This window comes from Hyperoodon ampullatus, assembly GCF_949752795.1.
Source record: "Hyperoodon ampullatus genome assembly, chromosome: 7".
NCBI classification, from domain to species: Eukaryota; Metazoa; Chordata; class Mammalia; order Artiodactyla; family Ziphiidae; genus Hyperoodon; species Hyperoodon ampullatus.
The window spans coordinates 109,908,631-109,927,282 of NC_136920.1; the positions used below are offsets into that span (position 1 = coordinate 109,908,631).

At 33.4% G+C, this 18,652-nt stretch overlaps 1 protein-coding gene across 2 annotated transcripts in view; it reads right to left on the bottom strand.

Annotated features, from left to right (window-relative positions):
• Positions 1-18,652, bottom strand: part of DYNC2H1 (dynein cytoplasmic 2 heavy chain 1) — a gene marked incomplete at both ends in the record, with an annotated part of 362,190 nt that overhangs the window by 253,583 nt on the left and 89,955 nt on the right. For both annotated transcript variants that reach the window (XM_079708170.1, XM_079708169.1), the window contains 10 exons: positions 1,583-1,691; positions 2,199-2,447; positions 3,690-3,820; positions 8,685-8,852; positions 9,387-9,489; positions 11,470-11,614; positions 12,814-12,965; positions 14,278-14,524; positions 15,362-15,621; positions 17,553-17,708. In XM_079708170.1, the coding sequence (XP_079564296.1) occupies positions 1,583-1,691; positions 2,199-2,447; positions 3,690-3,820; positions 8,685-8,852; positions 9,387-9,489; positions 11,470-11,614; positions 12,814-12,965; positions 14,278-14,524; positions 15,362-15,621; positions 17,553-17,708 (1,720 nt within the window). The remainder of the gene's footprint in view (positions 1-1,582; positions 1,692-2,198; positions 2,448-3,689; positions 3,821-8,684; positions 8,853-9,386; positions 9,490-11,469; positions 11,615-12,813; positions 12,966-14,277; positions 14,525-15,361; positions 15,622-17,552; positions 17,709-18,652) is intronic.

Consider the following 18,652-nt stretch of genomic DNA (forward strand, 5'->3'; position numbering starts at 1 on the left):
TAATGCTTATCTGGATGTTTGCTTTCATAAATTAAAACCAAAACAAAAACCCTGTATATATCTGGCCTACAAGTTTATCTCAGCCAAAATGAACAAGGTCTCCATCTAGTGACAATTTAAGCAATATGCAGGAATGTGCACCTAAAAAATCAGAAGAGATTATTTATAAAAAGGGCCGCAAACACTTCAAGCTTGCTCAAGACATACCACTTTCACTACACCATTTCCCTTCACTTTGAGAGAAATTGACCTACCACTTGTGTAACTAGAGTCTTTCTCATTTGGGCACTAAAGTGTAGATACCTCACTTTATAAATAAAATGTTTCCTTCAACCAAAGCTGTTAAATTCTGAAAAAAGACTATTTTATCCCAGAGTCTACCTAGCAGGATAAAAAACAAATATTTATTAAAACCTGAGTGGAACATGAGCATCATGCAAATTTTGTCCTCGGGGCCCTAGAATGGAACAATTCATATAGTTGAAACCAGCTTTTAACAAGGTTTATTTTGTACTTAAGTAACAAAATACTCTTAGTCCAAGTTTAAAACGAAGCTACCTCATACCAATTCTACTAACAGTGGTTATGCATTATAAGGAGATTATAATAAACTTCATAAATTCTTCAGAAAAGGAAGAATTGCAGGAAATTGCAGGTATTCTCCTCAGGAAATCACCAAAAGGTCAGGTGGCTCCAGAGACAAGAAGAGTATAACACAATTCGAGAAATATGAGACCTCATATACATGAAATATATCTGCTATTATATAACCACATTTAAGGCCATATTATAATTATTCAATTATTCCATTAATGATGGACAGTGAGGTTCTATCAAATTTTTATTACAAATTATACTACATATTTCCTTAAATACTAGTTCTTTTATTTCTATAGGTTAAATTTCTACACATAATATAATTTCTATATCAAAGGGTATAACACATTTTTTAAATTAATTAATTTATTTATTTTTAGCTGCATTGGGTCTTCGTTGCTGTGCGCAGGCTTCCTTTAGTTGCAGCGAGCAGGGGCTATTCTGTGGTGGCTTCTCTTGTTGTGGAACAAGAGGCACGCAGGCTTCAGTAGTTGTGGCTCACGGGCTCCAGAGAGCAGGCTCAGTAGTTGGGACGCACGGGCTTAGTTGCTCCACGGCATGTGGGATCTTCTTAGACCAGGGCTTGAACCCGTATCCCCTGAATTAGCAGGTGGATTCTTAACCACTGCACCACCAGGGAAGCCCAGTGTAACACAGTTTTTAAATAAGTACTGGTTGACAACTTTCCTAAAAGGTTATAACAGATAATAGTCCCACCAAAAGTGTGTAAGAGGGCCAATTTTCCAGTATATTCATCAATATTCAATATTTAATCATTTTTATATAATTCCACAATCTCTTGGTTTTATAAAAACAGGGTTTCTCAATTCTCCTGCTGTTAGCATGTTTAATGTTTAATCCCATGTCACTTTAGTAAAAGCTATGCCAAGTGTTCTCTGAAACATAATTTTATATAAAATCACTTTACTTGAATAATTTTTACATTATTACTTTTATTTTCTTTAAATCGAACCTATTTACTTGCCTGAAGACAAAAGGCTATTGATCATCTCCAAAAATGTAGGATGTACAAACTGATAATCCTCAAGAAGTAAAACTACTTGTTGTGCTTCAATACCTGCAAGATGTAGCACCTGCACAATAAGAAAATACATTTTGGTATCCATTAAATATTTTTGGCACAGGTAAAAACTTTCATTCTATATGTAAACTAAGTTATTTTTATTAATTGATATTTGAGTAATCAAAATTTAGCCATATAGTTTAGAAAGTAAATCCACTGAATAATCAAAATTTAGCCATATAGCTTGGAAAGTAAATCCAGTTCATAAGCAAATACTACTGGAAGGAAATTTAATTATTTTATATCTAGGACATTAAAAGCTAGAGGATAATTTTAAATATATCTACATATGTCTTAAATGCCATCTTTTTGTTTATCTTACCTTTCCATATAACATCCCATAATCTGGGGTGCTGAGAGCTAAAAACATAATTTTGTAACAATCATGGAGAAAACAATCATCAAAATTAAAATAAAGACTATGTTGCATATCAGAGATTTAAATGTCTTTAAAGGCTTTTAGAATAACTAACTGTGATTTAAAACCAAATAAAACAAAAGACTGTGAGTCACTCACATGTTTGAGATCATTTTTGAACTGCTTCAGTTCATATCCCCTGGAAATCTTTGGTGAAAACAGCACTGCTCCATGCATATGACTGACTAAAGAAGTGAGGGTCCGACGACCTACACCACTGCATCCTGCTAACAGAAGTGAACCTCCAGGAAAACTCAGCACTCTGTCTATCCTAGACATATATTCCAGGACTTCTTGGAAAAGTAAAATATCTAAATTCTGGTTATCTCGTCCATAATGAATAAGACCCTTCAAAAGATCACAAAGCATATTATATAATTAATATAAGTCCAAATTACATAATGTTAGTTATCTAGATTAAGAGATTATATTTTTGATGTCCTCAAGAAAAGGGGTTAAGTAAATACATGTTGTCTCACACTCTTTTATCTATCCAGTAATCCAGCTGTATGGCACTTTCTAAGGAAAAATTTACATGATGTCAAACAAGTTCATGGGTCCACAATAGTCAGTTACTTTTGAACACCATTAATATAACTAGTAAAAAGCAGTGTAAGATAGCAGGTTAATTATAAAGACTTCAAAAGCTCTCAAATTTTTACCACTTGTTACACATCAAATCAGTGTGCACAGACTATAAAACAATCCTCAAACTCTCAAAACGTACTGCCTAAAGATATTTTGTGAACTCTTGTTCTTACGCACAGCTCAGCAATGAATCAAAAGCCCACAAAGAGGTAGTATGCCCTGCCAGGAGCTATGTGATAAAGTGAAGAAAGAGAGAAAGGACAGCTTTCATGTACTTAACAACTTTCGCACATTCCCAAACTTTTCAATATTCATTCCAGGCAAACAAATTTACTAGACCATGAAAGACTTTTCTTGATATAAAATCCATACTAACTTCCATTATAAATATTAATTTTTAAAGCAATCATATATAATACTGTTTCTTCTTATTATAATTAATCTCAAAAACAAAACAAACAAACAAACAAAACTCCATAGGACAGTGCTACTAAAAGTTTCAGTGAAGCAGCAGCATCAACATCATTTGGAAGCCTCTCAGAAATTTGGATTCTCTTCTGATTTTTTTCAGATTCAGATTAGTACCTATTGAATTCAGACTTCTCCAGATGGGACCCACCCATCAATATTTTCTGGTTCTCAAAGTGATTCTAATGTCCACTAAAGTTTGAGAACACTGTTCCAGAATGAGAGGTTAATATTATATTAACTGTTAATATAATATTAGCAGTTATATTTCCCAATTAATATTAAGCCTTTTTAATAGTTCCAACCTCAGATACCTTTTTCCAGCATGTATCCTAGCAATTTTACACTAATCTGTGTAAGTGCATGTGCACCTACTTAGATCTGCCACATTGGGCTAAATTCCAAAAGATACAAACCGGTTTTGCCTATTCTAAGATCTTTCACTTCATGCCCTCAAAAAACTTACAATAAATATTTTGAAAATGGCTTTAATCATAACCAAATCCCAATTCAAATTCATGATTCATATTATACCTTTTTAATAACATCCTTAAGATCTGCAGAATTTAGTTTTCCAAGTGGTTTTCCATGTGGAGGCAAAGGTTGTCCTGGGGCTGACCTTATTCCTGAATTATGTCGAGCTCCCCATGTAACATAGAAATTATCTGTAGAAATGAAAGATATTTTTGTTTTATGTGTGTTAATCATAATGGGAGCATCAGTAGATATATTTCACACTAAACTGTTTTTAACTTAATTAGTCCAAATAAGAACATCCCCAGAAAGGCAAAGATTAATTACCTTGAATTGGCAAAAAAATAAAACAATCTCAAAATTATTCTTGAAAAAGAACACAGATTTACTAATATGATCAAGAGCCCTAACTTCTAAAATAAAAGAAAAATTAACCAAATTTTAATTAGAAAATAAAAATCTCACAAACTTCCCTTAAATTTATCTACAGCAGTGTTCCTGTTACCACACAAGGAAAATCTGTTCACCATTCTATTGAAGCTTTCGCCTCCCAATTCCTCTGGGAGACTGTTCCATCAGTATCCTCCTTGTCATATGCTGCGCTCAGGAACAGTCCTACCTTCCCTAGACCCCAAGCTACCTCATGTTCTTCTTTCCTTCTCCCTCATATTTCTCACATTATCTTCTACTTGCCAAAACCACTATACTAAACTCTTATTTGGGAACAACAATGCTACCCTAATTACGAAATCCAAAACTTCTTTGTAGTCATTATCCCAATATGACTTGTGTGCATCTCCTTAATGGAGCTTTTTTCCTTGAATCTATATTACCGTGCTCATCAAGCCACAAATACTACTCCTTTTCAGTTTTCTACTTATCCCTTATATTTTTACTTTCACTGGGATCCAAATTCAGCCTGTTATGCTTTAATTCTAAATACTCCCCTGGAATTATTTAATCTTATTCTGTGGATTAGATTATCAACTATCTAAATATACACCAAAAACCGATTCACTACGTATCTCTAGGCAAGTCTCCCACCTCTAGTCTAGTCCCATATTTCCAATTGCTTAATGACATATAACTCATGCATTCATTCATTAAACACTTATCTATCACTGACCTGTATTTAAATATTGTACTTCCTGTTAGAGATAAGTAATGAATAAGACAAACATAATTTCTGCCCTCACAGAACTGATAAACTTTATGTAAGTTCCCAAAAGACACTCAAAAAGCTTGCAAACATTCAAACACATGCATAAAACTGAACTCATTATCTTCATGTCTCATCATTTCTCAGCTGGACTATTGCAGCATCCTCCTACCTCATATCCCTGTTACATGCTTTTACTCCATCAAATATATCCTCACTGCTACTAGAGTAACAAACACGAAAACAAAATCTGATAGTACCACTGCACCCAATATCACATATAGCTTCCCACTGCCTTTAAAAAAAAAAAAAAAAAAAAAAAAAACTTTTCCTAATCAAGGCCCTTTGCAATTTGGCTTCAATTTGGCTCCACTGACTGCTTGAATCTCTTATCTCCCTCTGTACTCCAATATATACCCCAGTTTTCTCAAACCTTTGATTCTTTGCATATGCTTTTTCCTTTGTCTGGAATGCCCTTCCCCTCTTCTTCACTTAATTGTATCCTTTAAGATACAGTTTGATTTCCTGTAATTGCTCAAAAAAAAACTAAAGTCTTAGGTGTTAATCTAACAAAATACCTTATAGGACTTATTCTGAAAACAATACAACACTGATGAAAAAAAGCAAAGAGTATCTAAATAAATGGACAAATATATTATGTTCATGGATTGGAAAAATCAACATAATAAAGAGGTCAATTCTTCCCAAACCAATATACAGAACTAATACAATTCCTACCAGAATCTCAGCAACGCCGTTTATATATACAAGATTATTCTAAAATTTATATGGAAAGGCAAATAGCTAAAACAATTTTAAAGAAGGAATCAGTCAATCGAATTTTAAGACTTATTACACAGCTACAGCAATCAACTCAGTGTGGTATTGGCAGAAGGACATATACATCAATGGAACAGAATCAGGAACCCAGAAACAGAGTTACACAATTAATTTTTGACTAATGTGCAAAAGCAATTCAAGGCAGAAGGGTAGCCTATTCAACAAGTGGTGCTGGAACAAGTGGACAACCATAGGCAAAGAAATGAACCGTGACCTAAGTCTCACTCTTTACACAGAAATTCACTCAAAATGGACCACTGACTTAAAACATAAAACCATAAAATATTTAGGAAAAAAAGGTGGAGAAAATCTTCAAAATCTAGGACTAGACAGAGTTCTTAAACTTGACACCAAAAAATCCTTAAAAAGAAAAATTAACAAATTGAGCTTCATAAAATTAAAACCTTTTTTATCTGCAAAAGACTCTATTAAGAAGATGAAAAGACAAGCTACACAGTGGGAGAATATATTTGCTAACCACATATGTGACAAAAGAATAGTATCTAAAATACAGAAAGAACTCTAAAAACTCAATATTAAAAAAAATCAATTAGAAAATGGGCAAAAGACACAAAGAGACATTTCACTGAAGAGGACATACAGAAGACAATGAATCATATGAAAAGATGTTCAACTTCATTAGCTGTAAGCAAGATGCAAAATAAAACCAATATGCCATATCAGTACACACTTATCAGAATGGCTAAAATAAAAAAATACTGACAACACCCAATGCTGGCAAGGATGTGGAGCACCTAGATCACTCGTATATTGCTGATGGAAATGTAAACTGAAATACAGCTACTCTAGAAAACAGTGTGGCAGGGTTTTTTTTTTAAACTAAGTATACAAGTACCATTCAACCCTGCAACTGCATTCCTGAGCATTTATCTCAGAGAAACAAAAATCTCCATACAAAAACCTGCACATAAATGCCTATAGCAGCTTTCCTCTTAATAGCCAAAACCTGAAAACAACTCAGATGTCCTTCCACAAGTAAATGGTGAAAGAAATGGTAGCATGTCTAATATAATACCTACTCAGCAATAAAAAGGAACAAACTACTGAAACACAAGAACCTGCATATATCTCCAGAGAATTATTCTGATTGAAAATAAGATTGTTGAAATGACAAAATTGAACACAGAAAAGATGGGTGGTTTCCAGGGGATGGAAGAGGAGTTGATCCATTTTAACTGTATCAATGTCAATATCCTGGTTGTGATATTATACTATTTTTGCCAGAGTTGAAGGAAAATAAGTAAAAAGTACATGTGCTCTCTCTCTGTTAGTTCTTACAACTGGACGTGAATCTACAATTATCTCAAAATAAAAAATTTATTTTAAAAAATTTCAAAGTAACTTCCTCAAAAAGGAAGTCTCTATTCTTCTACACCCCTATAATCCAGCATTTATCCCAAATATATTCAGAAAAGTTATATTAATTGTAAAACACTTCATGCTCTATTGTATTTACCAGTTTAACCATCTATTTGCATAAATCTTTGTGGCACCTAAACATATTAGCAATAGTTATCATTGTAAGCAAGGACTTTCACATCTGTATCTGCCATTAGATTACAAGTTTCTTAAGCACAATAATGTATCTAGTTTATTTTTCAGTATCCAAAATTAAAAATTTAATTTTGGATACTTAAAATTTTTAAGCATCCAAAATTTTTCTTAATAATTTTTTCTTAATATTCTACTATGTGAAAATCATATTTGCCTGGATCTAACATATATCAAGCCTGTATTTTTAAAAAAAATACAACCCTTCATTAAAAAGTAAAATACTGAGAAAAAAATATTATTGAGTCCTACATAGGAGACTCTAAAAGATACCAAATTTTAAAGAATTCAGATAAGACACTGACACTATCTAATGCTCAAAGGATATGTCACTTTCTTTGCAAGACGAGACACTATTAACTCAATTTTTAGACTGAGAAACATGGCAGCATTTTAGAACAAGAGCCTCTCCATGCTAAGCCATGAAAACTACATGCCACAATGACAGAAAACCTCACTCAAAATCAAGCCGACTTTGAACTATTAACAGGTTTCTCTCAGCATTTCATCCTGTCTTAGGTTCTTTTGAATTTATTTCCTGATTCTAAAACTCAAGCAGCACCTAGAAAATTCCTTCTATCAATCTTAATATCCTTTTCACCTTCAAGACTCCCCTTGGCTTACGTCATTATGACCCTGGAACCAATATCAAATCTAGAAAGATACAGCATAATGTATTATATGAAATATTTTTGAAGGCTTGCTTTATACTCTAATAGAATAGAAATTCATTTTGTAGCTTGAAAGCAGTTTTATTAGGAAAGAGTTCCATATTATAGTCATCCTCTGTCAAAGGCCTTTTCAACATGTTGATTTTCATTTTATATGCATCACTCCCAGAGCATTTCATAATGCAAATTGGTCACTAAGCAGTAATAGTTGCAAATGCAGCATAGCTCCTTTGACTGGTGCTATGCTTTGTTTATCATAATAATGGGTGAAGCTGATAAGAGAGTACATAAGAAGTTCTGTGCTAATGACGTTATGAGTAGTGACAGAAATGAGTCACTTTCTCAAGTGAAAGTTCATTATAATCAAATATGGATTTTCACTATGATCTTTAATTATCACACATATATGGCTATTTTTATTAGTAAAAGTCCTTCAAAAAATACAATTTTGAATTGCAAATGTTAAACACTACGGTCTGAACAACCGTTTCCAAGAAAACAATTATCATCCTCATATTTTGTTTGGAACATAATTATTGAAATCTAGCAAAGAAAACAGAGCATCCTCTTACGGTAAAAACATTAAAATTATCCAAAGTTTTGGGGGTTTTGTTTTAATTAATTTTACTGAAGCACTGTTGATTTACAATGCTGTGTTAATTTCTACTCTACAGCAAAGTGATTCAGTAATACATATATAAATTATCCAAAGTTTTCATTTGTTTAGATATATGAAATCATGCTATCAGTAAGAAAAAAACTGAAAGTTCTCATAACTTTTATATATTTACATAAACTCTGTAACTATATTACCTGCCATATTGTCTAGTACATCTGAACCCCAGTCTCCTTGAAACACTGATGTTAAAATACTGTCAAATAAATGAAGTTCCTTTGCACCAACAATTTTGTCACGAAATAAGCGCCGCGCTTCATATGCTACAATTTCTAATACGTAATCTAGAGGATGGTTTGAGGATCCTAAAAAAGGCAAAATTTTCTTTAATTATAATAAAATTCAAATGATTTAAAAATGGTCTGTTTCAACATAATATTAGAAAGAAATAGAGAATGAGAATCTACATACCATTATTTTGGCATCAGATAAGTAGAATAAAGGGGAAAAGAGTTAAAATTCATTTTGTTAATGAGTTGGTAAACTTTTTTGATTCTTTAAAGGATATGTTAAACACTATTATCTCTAGTTGTTCAATAAAAATATCAATCCCCAAGAGCATATTAAACATGCTTTGGCTACAAAGGATAACAATTACAGTTTTTCCCAAATCAAGTTTTAATAGTGACAATCATAGTTTAGGAAAGGAAGCATAATAAAATATCATAATTTTAATATCATGTTTAAATTTAATATTAACATTTTAATTTTTAAAATACTATAATTACAATACTCATTTATCTATTACAAATATAATATATAGCATAAACACACACACACACACAATATGACATTCTAAAGAGAGATAAGTGATTTGAAATCATAAAAGCAAAACTTACCTCCTTCTAAATCATATCTGAATAAGCCAAGAACCCACTGGGTAAGGATGCAAGGAGTAAAGATATAGTGGCTATAATCATCAACTGTATATTTGGCCCGCACCTGAAAAAAATATAGTAAATGATCTGTCTACTCTCTTAAATATATAATCAGGCTATAAATTTTTCAGTCACCTTAAATTCATAGGAATGTCAATTTCTACCAGTGGCTGGAACTGTATTTCAATATTACTTATTTCCTCAGTTATCTTGTATTCTATATTTTATGCATTTAAAAACATTATCTAAGAGAGGTTGTTCATAAACTTCAACAAATTGCCAAAGGTTGTCCATGGAAAAAAATAAAATGAAAGGTTAAAAAGCCCTGCTAAAGAAAGGAATTCAAGGAAAGCTAACCTAAATTTTATAAAATGGTAGTTATAATTCCAAGGTGCTCATGGGTGTAAGACAGACCCATTTTATAATGGTGGGACCCACAGAGCTATCTTATGTTCAACAAATCATTGAACTTTTAACAAATCAAAGTGCCACAATTCAACATATAACCAACGAGAGAAGAGCCTCTCCCTTCCTCTCTACAGATGGAGCTACTGCTCTTATTCTGGCCTTGACTGCCTAACATTTGAATTAATTTAGAAAAACATAGCTTTATCTTTCCCCACTTCTACTCTAATACTATAAAAAGCATCCTCCACAAACACTTCCATAACTTTCACATGCTATTCCCTTTACCCAAGAAGACCCTCTTTCACCTCCAGCCACTTCGTGAATTTCTCTTTATTTTTCAAAACTTAGACCACATTTTGTCTTCTCTTAAAATTTACAATAGCCAGGACATGGAAGCAACCTAAGTGAACACTGACAGATGAATGGATAAAGAAGATGTGGCACAAATATACAATGGAATATTACTCAGCCATAAAAAGAAACGAAATTGAGTTATTTGTAGTGAGGTGGATGGACCTAGAGTCTGTCATACAGAGTGAAGTAAGTCAGAAAGAGAAAAACAAATACCGTATGCTAACACATATATATGGGATCTAAAAAAAAAAAATGGTTCTTAAGAACCTAGGGGCAGGACAGAAATAAAGATGCATATGTAGAGAATGGACTTGAGGACATGGTGGGGGAAGGGTAAGCTGGGACGAAGTGAGAGAGTGGCATGGACATATATATACTGCCAAATGTAAAATAGCTAGTGGGAAGCAGCTGCATAGCACAGGGAGATCAGCTCGGTGCTCTGTGACCACCTAAAGGGGTGGGATAGGGAGGCTGGGAGGGAGACACAAGAGAGAGGAGATATGGGGATATACGTATATGTATAGTTGATTCACTTTGTTATAAAGCAGAAACTAACACACCATTGTAAAGCAATTATATACTCCAATAAAGGTGTTAAAAAAATAAAAAATCTAGCACACACAACAAAGCTATTCATTCCCTCTTCCATGCTATCTCTGTAACTGGTGCATATTGTTATTGATAGACTTATTACACTGTATTAATAGTTTATTTATATGATCAGGTCCCTCATTAGACTGTGCATTTCTAGGGAATAGTAACTCAGTCATCTTTGTATCCCTAGGACTAGCACTGGAAAGAGAAGGTACTCAATAAATATCTTCTGCATCCTTAATGCCTATTTTCAAGTATCACCCCACTTTATCAGAGTATTTTAGACATTTCCTCACAGATAAAAGGAAAGAAATAAACATCAATAACTACTCTCGGGTTTGAAGCCTGAAAGACAGAAACTGATAGAAGTCAGGAGAAAGATCTAGTTTTGTAAAGAAGATAAACCCCACTGTAAATAAGCTAAATTTGAAATCAAAGCAGAATGACCATCTACCCACTGATTTATTCATTCAAAATTTATTGGGTGTCTATTAGAAACTATGCCAGAAGATACAATAATGTATAACGCACACACAAGCATCTGTCTTCACAGAGTCACTCTCCAGTAGAAAAGTATAATAAACGACAGGAAAAGAAAGCCTGAGCATCAACACAAATCAGGATTAAAGGTAGCCCTTTGGCAGTAATACCAATAGACATGAAAACTACAATGTAAGTGAATATATACCTGTTCATACACTTGTACCATAGATCCTGCTAAGAGATAAATTTTTGATGAAGAGCCCCAAATAGCATGATTCTTCAGATTTTTATGTAGAACTGGTTTCAAATATGCTCCATAAATTGTCTGTAATTGCTCTCTTTCTGGGTAACTAAAAAAAAAAGCATATAAGAAGTTGAAATAAATCAACATTCTAAACTATATTTTTAAAGATTTTTTTAGATGTGGACCATATTTGAAGTCTTTATTGAACTTGTTACAATATTGCTTCTGTTTTATGTTTTGGCTTTTTGGCCACGAGGCATGTGAGATCTTAGCTCCCTGACCAGGGATCGAACCTGCACCCCCTGCATTGGAAGGCGAAGTCTTAACCACTGGAACACCAGGGAAGTCCCCTAAATTATTATTTTAATGTTAAGTTACAGCAATGGTTTTCAAACTGTGTGGTTTTCAAATTGTAAGGCCTAAATACCTCCAAGGTTTACTCAAGGGCTAAGGCCAGGCTCACAGTCCCTATTGTTACTTCAACTAAATCAGATCCCTAATTATCTGTTTTCAAATACTAAGAATTCTAATAGAGGATTCCAATGAAATTACTTAAAAACATAATTGTTTAAAAGACCACTGATCTTTAGAAAAGGCCAAAGGAAAATTCTGCTTAAGAAAAAGTATTTTGAATTAAGTATAGTCTGTACAAAGAGTAGTAATCCACCTTAGAACTACAGAAGTAGAAAACAACAAATAAAATCAACCTGTTTCTCCCTAAGCAAAATCTATTTCAGTACAGCGTAATTGGTTGCTGTAACATTTCTAAAAGAAGAATGTTAATAGACGGGGGCAGTTTATCAAGCACAAAAACAAGATTTTGTAAGGCAAAATATAACAGAGGACGTAGCGTCATAAAATTCGAGTCCATGTAACAATTAGGGACCATGGAGATGGATGGGTATGTTACGATTAATATTATAAGCCACTAAATGACCTAACTCTGTTAAAATTTAAATTCTCTTTTTAGTTATCTACATAAAATTTGATTGTATTTTTGTTTTAAATAACCCATAAAACATTTAAATCTAAAACCCACCATTCGGATTCCTGAGATTGACATTTAGAGACAATACAAAGCAGTTCTGTTTTATTTCTAATATATAACAAGCTTTGATTAAAGCCTTCATCACCCTAAATTACTGCTTACAGTTTAGGAAGGATAGGAAAAAAATAACATCAGAGCTTAAGTTTGACTATTTTTATATTCTACATTTTGAAGTAATATCATTAATATATACCTTTCATAAAATGCAATGTATGTCTCCCCAAGTCAAAAAAATCTTTTAATACAATGATACGTACTCTACAGCACAAAGACGAACAATAGAAGTAAATCTGGTAGTAAGCTTATGTCTTCCCAGTCTTCCGCCAGCTGACACAGAAGCCACAATTTGAATATTTTCTAAACCAACCCATTCCAAATTTTCATCATAAAAACCTTGATATGTCAATACCTATTTGAAAATAAATATATTTAAGTATTTTATGCTTAAGATTATCTAATCATGATATATTTTGCATAAAATTCAATTGTTTCCAAATGCAATCATCATCAGAGGATTATGGTTACTGGGAAATAGGGGGGGATAAACTGGGAGATTGGGATCAACATATACACACTACTATGTATAAAATAGATAACTAATAAGGACCTACTGTATAGCACAGGCAACTCTACTCAATACTCTGTAATGACCTACATGGGAAAAGAATCTAAAAAAGAGTGGATATATGTATAGGTATAACTGACTCACTGTGCTGTACAGCAGAAACTAACACAACATTGTAAATCAACAATACCCCAATAATTTTTTTTAATTTTAAAAAGACTCTGTGTTCAATTAATGTTAGCTGAATTATCCTCATTTTTTAAAATATTTTCAAATAAATATTAAAATCCAGGTGATAGTATAAATCCACCAGCAATTATCAAAAACGAAAGTGAAAGTGGGCTTCCCTGGTGGCGCAGGGTTGAGAGTCCGCCTGCCGATGCAGGGGACACGGGTTCGTGCCCCGGTCTGGGAAGATCCCGCATGCCACGGAGCGGCTGGGCCCGTGAGCCATGACTGCTGGGCCTGTGTGTCCAGAGCCTGTGCTCTGCAACGGGAGAGGCCACAGCAGTGAGAGGCCCGCGTACCGCAAAAAAAAAAAAAAAAAAAAAAAAAAAAAAAAAAAAAAAAAAAAAATTTAATTTTAAAAAAGTGAAAGAAATCAGGAAAAATATAAGGATAATATTTTTTCTATAAATATTTTATTATATTCTGCAGTTATATAGAAAGCAAAATGTGAACCAATATGAGTATATTAAGCTCTAATTTAGAATTTAGAGTTTCTAATGTGATGTAAATCACATAAAGAAAAAAAATCTTCCACAGTGACTGAAGCATGACTGAGGAAGTCTAACTGCTCTCAGAAGAATGTATACCTAAAAGAATGAAGCAAAAACTTCCCCAGCTCCAGCACCATCCCCAGCTTCTGCTTTCCTCCATTTTTTAGGAATAAAGGGTAGGTAAATGGTGTAGGGTAAAGGTTGTTTTCACTGTTTCTGTCATATATCATCTCGATGTAATACTAATTTTTAGATGGAGGAAGATCAAAGAAAGTAGCCCTGGAACAAGTGTGAGATGCTTCAAGAGTTTAATTTCCATGACACATGCTAGATAAAACTAGCCCTAAAAAGGAAAGCAGCTTTTCTATCTGTAAGAAAAGTTAATGAAATTAAATTGTTTCCAATGATATCAAAACACTTCAAGTGATAAGACCCACCTGCTGCAGGAAAGCTACCAAAGTACTGGTCCCCCATTTATCAAGCTTGGGTAGGTTGATATCTTTTAAGTACAGAACAAGTCTCTCACAGTCTTTTGGTCTATACACTCGACCAGTATTAGTACTGATTACCATGCAAGTCTGGCTCAGTTTCTGCAGGAGATGCTGAGAAGTAGTTTGTGCACTACAGTGAACTGTAGCAATTTGAGTGGACCGGAGTTGGGAAAAGGCATACCTAAGCAGCATCCTGAGAAAGATATAAAACATTTGACTTCGTAAATGCAACCAATAAAATACTTTTTATATTCAATACAAAATTTATATTTTTAAATATTTCAGTTTCTAAATTACATATGATGTTTAAGGGAAAAGTGGTAAAAATATATGTGGTTTCCATAACTATCCATAGCTATGAAGGTAAACTTTCTAATTTTTAGACTGGAAAAAAATTAATTCATATTTTAAGGCATTCTTGGGACTCTTTCAGCAAAAAATAATAATGATAATAATCACAGTTCACAGAAATAATTGTTTGAAAAAGTACACATAAAAAGTATTGTCTCCCCACAGTTGAAGGAAAGATTTTAAAATATTAAGTTCTCCAAGTTAAAAAAAATTACTATGACTTTACAGAATTGTTTAAGTATTACTAGAAATGTGAAAATAATAATCCATATTTCCTTTATTTCTGAAAAACTATACTCAGGAGGCACTAAAAATAGGTTGAATTCCACTGAATTAAAGCTATTTTTAAATAGCTAACTTCAAGATTCATTTTTTATAACTACAGCATATAGTAGTTTGTGAGTACATCAGATATTCATTTTTTATGATTGTACGCACAGATCCTTTTTAAGAGTATCTTCTAATTTCATTGGAAAACACGTAGCTTGGCAGAAAAAAGGGCATATTTTTCTCCATAGTCATATTATCTTTACAAGTAGTGACAATAAAGAGTTCTTCATGAACATGTAAATGCTACTTTAACCAAAAAAAAGGTAACAAAAGCTGTTAAGTCATTTTAAAACAGGAGAGAAGCATAAATCCACAATATGCACCTCGATTAACATTTTTCTACTCTTACCCTTTGCCACATCCTTCTGGTCCGACAAGAATAAATGGCTGTTTAGTATCAGAACTTAACCAAGGTTTGAAATAATCTAGACCTCGTTGCATGTCAGGAGTCTGAATGACTGGAAGAGTTTGGCTATTATTGAAATCATCAGCAGTCAAGTTTTCTGGCTTCTTCAGTACATAAGATGCTAATTGTCCTCTACTCGAGTCATAGTAGGTGTCCATTGGTTTGTGAGGGTCCGGAGGAGATTCTCGTGCCCAATTAAAAACCTTAAGAGGAAAAAGTTGTGATAGATTTTCATACAGTGCTCCAAACAGAGTATGTGAAATTTTAATTCTTTAAAGTAAATGCTCCAAAGAGAATCATCTTACTTTAAAAAAAAAAAGTTCACATGTACTAAACTTACCTAATATCCTTAATAATTATAGTAACATTTTATCTGAAACATTACTCTCTGAATGATCATTTAAGCAAATAAAAGTCATCTGGCTCACACATATGTTGTATAAATATATTCAACTTTTAATTGAATTCTTATGAACACTAAATTACAAATTGTACAATGCAGGACTCCTAGACCTTTCATTTCCAGTACATTATGGTACTGAACATTCCACTGTCACCACCACTGCTCTCAACTTGTTCTTCTTTCTTACACGAAAAACTGTTATCTGCACAGATACACAGCAGAGAGTTAGCCCCTAATGCCACTCTTCAACAGCTTTATTCTAAACTTTGGCAATAAAATTTCTGCTTAAAAGCAGCATATAATATGACACTGAGTGGTAGCAATGAGAAGCATCTGGTAACAGAGGCAACAGAACAGCCATGGAAAGAAAAACAGAACAGAGAAAGCAATAAATGGTGATATCAATGAAACAAAAGGATAAAGATGCAGAAACATAATGTTGGAGCCAACCCAAAGGAATATGTGTTCAATTATTTCAACAGAGGCCAATAGGAAGAAATTCCTTAATATGTAGAATTTAGTTTTATAAACGTGGCTGAAATATACATTTGCATTTAATAAAGAAAAGATTTATAATGATTACTCCAACCAAGCATTCCTAACTGCTAAAACTCTTCTGGTTAAAAAAAATGATTAAAAATATGTTATTTTAAGATTAAAAATGAATAAAATAATTATATTTATTTACATAGCTAAGTATCAAAAATACCTAACAAAAAAGGTATAGTCAGAACTTTAGCCTATTAAATATTATTTTATAAAATTTTAATATCATAAAATATCACAAACTAGTTCAAAGGAGAAAATAAGTATATATGTACCTATGTACTTATACAGATGGTCCCCAACTTACAATGGCTCGAATTAAAGATTTTTCAAGTTTACAATAGGGCAAAGTGATACGCATTCAGTAAAAACCATACTTTGAATTTTGATCTTTTCCCAGGCTAGCGATAATGTGGTAAGATACCTTCCTGTGATGCTGGGCAGTGGCAGTGAGTGGCAGCAAACTGCAGCTCGGGCAGTCAGCCACAAAATCACCAGGGTTAACAGTCAAGAAATTACATTCTATTCGACACTTTATTATAAAATAGGCTTTGTGTTAGATGATTTTGCCCAAGTGTAGTCTAATGTACGTGTTCTGAGCACTTTAAGACAGGCTAGACTGAGTTATGATATTTGATAGGTTAGGTGTAGTAAATGCATTTTCGACTTAGGATATTTTATTTTTGTTGTTGTTGTTGTTGAAATACTCTTTCTATTTTTATTTTTTTTATTTTTTATTTTTTTTATTAGTTTCTGCTTTATAACAGAGTGAATCAGTCATACATATACATCTGTTCCCACATCCCTTCCCTCTTGCGTCTCCCTCCCTCCCACCCTCCTTATCCCACCCTTCCAGGCGGTCACCAAGCACCGAGCTGATCTCCCTGTGCTATGGGGCTGCTTCCCACTATCTGTCTACCTTACGTTTGGTACTGTATATATGTCCATGCCTCTCTCTCGCTTTGTCACAGCTTACCCTTCCCCCTCCCCATATCGACTTAGGATATTTTCAACTTATGATGGGTTTATCTGGATGTAACCCCATCATAATTCGAGGAAGATCTGTACATAAATGCATTATTATTGTATTAAATGCATAATTTCAAAATTTTAAAGTTCTATACCAAGGAGCAATGAAAATTAACAAAAAATGTTGACTAAACATAGGCTTTAAATGTGTATTACCTCTTTGGTGAATTCCAGACGTGACTTCATGTTCAGATTTCCACCCAGCCCCCTTATGAGATTAATAATAAATTGATCATGATCTCTGCATCCATGTAGATGTGATAAACCATTCATCACAGTCCCAACCAAACTTGTTTCTACCACATAGTCATTCTGTTGATTAAAATCCATGTTACAGACAAAAGGTAAATATTAACCAGTAAATTAGAACCATACAGAGATTGATGTTTACTTATCTTTTCAAGAATCATCTTTAAATTAATCCCCCTTCTCAAGTTATACAAAGTTTAGATTTCAATTTATATATATAAACTTTGAAAATTAAAAGTAAACATAAAAACACAATTGTGTATTTCTAGCTGAAAGTGCTGGATTCCTCAAATAGATACACAGTTTGTTTACTTCCTACACCTGAAGAATACTTTTTAAAAAAGGTAAATCAATGAGCATTGGTCTAAAAGTAATAGTCCCTCATTTTCTCTTGCTGATAGAAAAGAAGCTAGAGGCAAAGCCTAGATTAATGGCTCTGGACAAGAAAGAAAAGTAAAAGCAGGCTTAAAAACAATTTGGAACTTTTTCTCTACACAGAATTTTAAAATGAAACTTTTGGACTCCGGTGGTGTAGATGATTTTGATCTGTGGACCTCTGGGGCCCTGTGTAACTGCCAGGGAGTTAGAAGGGGAAAGTGTTCTCATTCTTTCTCTAAGTATTTGCTGAGAATCAATTATGCATTAGGATCTGTATGTGGTGCTAGGTATTTTTTTAAAAAGGTGAATTAAACAGAGCACTTGTCTTAATGAAAGTCAAGTCTAGTAGAGGAGATGGTTAACACGTTGTGGCAGAAGCCATAGAGCAGAGGAAGAGTGTATTCTGAGAAAGGATAACTCAGATTGAGGGCTCAAGGTCTCTTTGAAAAAGGTGACATTTAAGCTAACATTAAAAGAATGAGATCTATCTGACATGCAGGGAACACAGCATATGCAATAGTAAGCCACCGGCGTAGTTAAGGAATTAAAAGACGCTTATGCCTGAGTAAGCAAAGGAAGAGCGGTTCAAGTCAGAAAGGTAGGCAAGGGCCAGGGTATGTGCAACTGTA